The 5887-nt window shown below is 46.2% G+C and overlaps 1 protein-coding gene across 1 annotated transcript in view; it reads right to left on the minus strand.

Annotated features, from left to right (window-relative positions):
* Window positions 1-222: 222 nt before the first annotated feature.
* The window catches only part of LOC102486548 (coiled-coil domain-containing protein 180-like), a 22491-nt gene continuing 16826 nt past the window's right edge, over window positions 223-5887 (minus strand). The window contains exons 2-4 of the mRNA XM_006145512.2: window positions 3639-3761; window positions 2347-2520; window positions 223-588 (exon numbers count right to left, since the gene is read on the minus strand). Of these exons, the coding sequence (XP_006145574.1) occupies window positions 469-588; window positions 2347-2520; window positions 3639-3761 (417 nt within the window). The 3' untranslated portion in view covers window positions 223-468. The remainder of the gene's footprint in view (window positions 589-2346; window positions 2521-3638; window positions 3762-5887) is intronic.

Below are 5887 nucleotides of genomic sequence, written 5' to 3' on the forward strand. Positions count from 1 at the left end.
TTGAGAAAGCAAGCTGCCGTGTCTGGGACTTGACCCATGGTCAACCATGTAGGAGTCCAGCGCCTTGACCACCATGCCACCTACTGGCCCCCTCTTTAACAAAGGGCATGAATGTTTAAATTTTTAATAGGAAGACTCAGGTCCTTCGGCTTTAAATATTGACTCATCGGAAAAGTTAAGAAGTATTTTTCTGTTTTTTTTTTTTTTTTTCCTATGCAAAAATGTGTCATGACTTTTCTGATGACCCAATACATCCTGTGGCCTTGAAATTTCACTCCACAAACTTATCAAAATTCTCCCTGGAAGCCTCTGTGCTTGCTGAAAACAGAGTTGCAAAGGATCACACCATTCTCTGAAGTCAAAGCACAATTTTCACGGTAAGCGTGCCTCAAGATGTCTATGCAGGCTGCTTACGACTCTAGATATAATTCTCGACCACCCCCTCCTGTGTTTTGGGGTTTGGTTGGCCTACCTGGATTTCATGTTCCTCAGAAAATCTTTGGCCTTTTCCAGGTGAAATTTCAGTGTTTCTCCGTGGCTTTGTTGTCTCAGCTGATCCAGGAGTTTATCAAAGCAGGCCTCCTGCATCTGGCAGCCCCCCACAGAACAAGAGGAAACAAACAGGAGCTTCCCAAGCGTGCATGGTATAAGTGTCATGCAGAGACCCTGCCACTGGAACTGAGGCCCAGCTGTCTGGCGCAGGCCTGGGACTTCTGTTTCTACAAAAGAGACACCAAATCTGCCACTGCTCTCAGGGTCTTTGTTGCAGGCTTTGGGGCACTTCTCTGTGCCCAGAATGTCTTCTAAGCCACTTTATGCCAGTGGACCCAGCTCAGCTGGGACTCCCCAGGGACATGCCTGCATACCCAGCCCACCTAGTCAGGCCTGCACTGCACCTTCCTGCATATCTGCTCCTCACTCTCCTTCTCATCAGTCATAATGAAAATTAGTTGTGGAGGCCCCCACCCTAGACTGTGCAAGGGCCAGCTGCTCCCTTGCGGGGCAGGGTGGCTGCAGATGTAGATGCTTGAGTCCCCCTGCTATGTAGCTTTGAAGTGACCCCAAACACTCAGTCTGCTACATGAATGTACTCACTTATGCTGCCACTGAGAATGAGATGTCCTATCAGACTCCTCATGTGAATAAGGAGCTATTCTCCTCTCCCCTTGGGATTGTGACAGTGACCTTACCCTCCCCATGGGATTGTTACTTCACACCTTATCAGATCCCCTATGTGAATTACTGACCTCAACTCCTGGATCTCACAATTAAGTACAATCTCAAGATCTTGGCAGACATTTGAGAACTTGGGCCGTGGTGGGTTCCACTGTCAGCCACTTCTCTAAGGACCAAGACCTCGTGCTGCAACAGGCCTTTGAAGCCTTGCCCACCAACACCACCCCACCCTCCAGCTTTCTGGGAATTCATCCAGGACCTCCACTGTGTGGGTCAGGCCAATCTTTCCCAAGGAACCACTTACAAAGAGGTTCACCCAATCTCTAACCAGACTTTACTTCCCACAGGGGCCTGCTTCCATCCTACCTGAGCAACTAGCCTCTAATGGCTTTGGAACTTACTCCCTGGGTGGTTAATGGACCTCATCTATTGGGTGTATTTCCTTGTGAGAGTTCTTCACATTATTCTCTCCCACCACTCCTTTTTTTATAGTTTGTCAAAGGATGTGTGCGCTTGCCAGAGAGAGACAGAGACACAGAGAGGGGGAAAGTGAGAAATCACCCCTCAAAGGGAATGGCCACAGCACAATCCCTTCTCCTCCATTCTCCTCTTGGAATTTTTTTGGCACACACGCACATGTGCCTGGCATGTTTCCCAAGCTGCTAGGTCTGGGACTTGAACCGTGAAGTCGGTCATGTGGAATCCAGCTGCCTCAATCACCATACCACCGGCTGACTATTTTCCCCCTCTTTAAGCACTGTGAACCTAAGAAAAAAATTATTTTGTGTGACAATAAACTGTGATTCATGAAATCACTCTTTGATCATCCTTATTTTAACCCTCCAGTTTGTCTGTCTGTCTGTCTGCCTCTTGTGCATACTGACTTACATTGGGTCCCAAGGACCCATTGCATGGATGGGACTTGGCTCAAGATTTCTGCTATTCCTGTCTGGTCCTTTGATCAAGGTGAGCCTCAAAATATCCTCACCTGGAAGAGTTTTACCACGTGAAGTTTTACATCTGGAGCTAGGACCTGTTTTAAACTAATTTTGGTTTATTCTGTGAAATATGGGTCAAAGCTCTTTCACTGTCATTGTTTCTTGGGCTGGGCCTCAGGGCAGCCATCGTGGCCCGCCCTGTGCCCTTTGGTGCCCAGAGTGGTGGTTGCACCTGGTTCTCCACGATGTGCTTCTGCCGGTGCTGCTCCATCCTCCTCTCCAGTTCCAGCTCCTGCACCGACAGCACGCTCTGGTGCACCTCCCACAGCCGCACAGCCTCCTGGAAGTAGTTGAAGAGGTCTGCACTCTGCCACTCTGTCTTCTTGGCCAGGGCCTCGAAAGATTTCTGCAATGGCAGAACCCCGAGTAGGGCCTTGAGGGCTGAGCAGCCCACAGCCAGGAGGAAGGCTCACCACAGGGCCCCCCAACATCTGAGGACTGACCTTCTCTGCCATGGCACAGTGACTTCTGGGCCACACTTGGGCTCCTGGCCCTCCCCCTATGGTCTACTTGAGGCCACACCCTTAGTCTGGCTCACCCTGAGGTCCCATCTCTAGACTGTCCTGTGTCCCACTGCTGTAAGTGACAGGTCAAAAATGGAGCTTGGGCCTAGAAGCAGAAGGCCAACCACAGAAACCAGCCTGGGCCTTCAGGTGGGCTGTACAGTCTCAACCTCAAGCATCTTTCCTTCTTCAGTGTTCCTGACTAGGCATCTGGGCAAACCCTCACCCGCTGCTAAACCTCCTGTACGGCTCCCCCCCACTCTCCCGTTAAACGTATATGTGAACTGTGCCCTCTGCCAGGGACTGTGGCCTGAGGGCTGAATTTGGCTTTCTGCTTGTTTTTATTTGGCCCTGTGAACTAAGTGCTAATTTTCTAGTTTCCAGCAGTTGAAAAAAATTAAAAGAAGATATTTAATAACAGTAAGGCCATATGAAAATCAAATGTCGGTGTCCATCCATGAAGTGGAACACAGTCACGCTGCATGTCTGCATTGCCAAGGGCTGCTATGCTGTGACACTGGTAGAGTTGACAAGTTGTGACAGAGACGGGATGGCTCATGGAGCCTAAAATATTCACTCCCTAGCCTTCCATAGTACATGCAAGCTGGCTACTGCTTGAGATTTTAAGAACCTTGGAACCGGGGGGCTGACTGCTCTTCTGCAGCGCATCAGGGCCCAGCAAGGGTTCAGGAGCACTCAGGGCCCGAGACGGTTTCCCAGAGTTCTGCAGGGCACCTCCTGCAACGAGCAAGCAGCTGGGAGGGCTCTGGGGGATGAGCCTGGACAGGTCAGTGCAGGGGACTGCTCTGAGAGGGGCTGCGGACAGCAAGTGTGAGTGGACACACCAGGAACAAACATGCAAGTTAGAGGCCCCTGGACACCCACTCTCCTTACAGCCTAGTGCCAGGGTGCCCTTCCTGCCCTGGCTCCCCAGCTACGCGGGTCCCCACCATAAACGCACGTCCAAGAGTTCCAGGTCCTTCTCCACCTTGCTCTGGAGTTTCCCCACCATCCGGAAGAAGGATGGGTTTACCAGCATCTCGGCCTCCTCCTCGGTGAAGGCTTTCCAGTCTAGCAGCTGCTTCTAGGGGAGGACACCAAGGTCAAGCCTGGTTTAGAGTTACTGACCCCACGGGCATCAGCTGTATCCTACAGGGACCTGGGCTCCCAAGGGAAGGGCTGTGCTCCCTGTGGGTTCAGCATAAACCAGACTGCCATGCACAGGGCAGGGCAGAGCAGCAAGAGTTCCCCAGTGGGAGGAGGCGGGCCCCTGGACTTGGGACCTCTTCAGAGTGATTAGGCTTCCTCAACAGAGACAAAGAGATATAAAGCAAGAAACCACCCCCTCTCTCCTGGGGGAATGGCCATGCAGCAATCTCTTCTCCTCCATTCTCCTGTTGGGATTTTGGGCATGCATGCAGGTGCCCAGTGTGAGTTTCAAGAAACTGGGTCCAAAACTCAACCCAAAATTGACTACATGGGACTTAGCAATGTAACCATTTCACCATCAGCTGGTCGCCAGCTGCCTATTTTTTATGGCCTATGAGCTATGAATGGTTTTCACATTCTTAAGTGGTGATATTTTAAATGGTTATGTAAGTATCTGTATAATATCTTCAGATTTCTTCTTGTTTCATAAAGCCTAAAATATCTATTATTTGCCCCCATTATGATTCAGAAAAAGATTTCTTCCCCACAGGTTCATGTTTCAGAATTCTGTCTTAGTGAGCAATATTAATGTCCTCTGAGAGTCTGTGTGTTGGAACTTGATTGTATTATAAAGGTATGAAGTGAAAACCTGATCCCTTCATGGTATCCTAGGTTGGGGCCTTAAATGTAATAAAGTCATTAGGGCAGGGCACCCATGATTGAGCTCTGGAATGTTTATAAGGAGGAAATGAAGTAGGTGGAAGCCACATGGATACAGATGAGAACAAGAGAAACTCACGGACAGCTGCTCAGCTCACGGTCCTGCCCTTAGCCATGCTGAAACTCCCCAGAAACTGACTCTCCTGACCTTGGACCTCCAAATTATGAGCTCAGTAAACCTCTGTCTATAAACTCACCCAGTTTCAGAAATTTCTGTAAGCAACTAATAATGACTAGCATAGACCCTATAAGAATAAGTTTGTCTTGTTCTGGGCTTTCAAGAACTCAGTCTACGGTCAAAGTAGTCACCATTCACATCTGTATGCCTTCTCCATCCATGTAAGGACATTATATTATTGCAAATCAGTAACACACGTAAAAATAAGGTGTTTTTAAAAAATGTTTTACTCTTGTCCTAGCATATCTTAGTGTTTTCTTTTATCAGAGATTTTCAAATATCACCATATTGTTCATAGTCTTGTTAATAATGGCAAGAAAATTAAAAACAGCTTAACTCTCAATAAAAGAGAATTATCCATAAAAATGACAGAAGCACATACAGCGAAAACTATAAACAGTTATTAAAACAGTGAGGCACAGTTATTTTTATTACTATAGAAGTGTGTTCAATTTTGTCTCTTTTGTTTAAATAAGCTTATTTCTATGTGTGTAAGTATATGGTTATACATTTTTATACATGTATACATGATTTTTATGATGTTTAAATCTTATTTTGGCCAGAGGGTACATGTACTCACCAGAGAAAAAGAAAGTGAGAAAGCCTCTCGTATGGGGAATGGTCATGCTGCAATCGATTCTTTTTCATCCCCCTCCTTTTGGGATTTTGGGCATGCATGCACATGTGTCCAGTGTGTTTTCCAAGTCATTGGGTTTGGGACTTGAACTGCATAATCGGCCATGTGGGATCCAGCCACCAGCTGGCCCAATTTATATTTAATACATACATGAAATATATATATATATATATATATAATATTTATACCCATACATAAAAATATGTTGATGTATCTATATATGTGTGTATAACATGCATATATAGATAAACTGGTAGAGAAAGATACAGATATGATTTAGACATAGTCCAAGAATTCAAAAGGTTATGGCCTATTTCATTGAAACTACTGTTTATTTTTATACCTTAATTTTTGTGATTAACAGATTCCTGCATAAGTAAATTTTTAACTAGACACTCATATTTCTGTGTCTGGTAGTGTCTTTTCTTTTTAATTTAATTAATTAATTATTTATTTATTTTTCAATTCATTTTCTTCCATACATTCAATCACATTATTATTTGTCTTACAAAGTGGATATTTCACC

The sequence above is a fragment of the Tupaia chinensis genome, unplaced genomic scaffold (assembly GCF_000334495.1).
Source record: "Tupaia chinensis unplaced genomic scaffold, TupChi_1.0 Scaffold000147_1, whole genome shotgun sequence".
Lineage (NCBI taxonomy): Eukaryota > Metazoa > Chordata > Mammalia > Scandentia > Tupaiidae > Tupaia > Tupaia belangeri.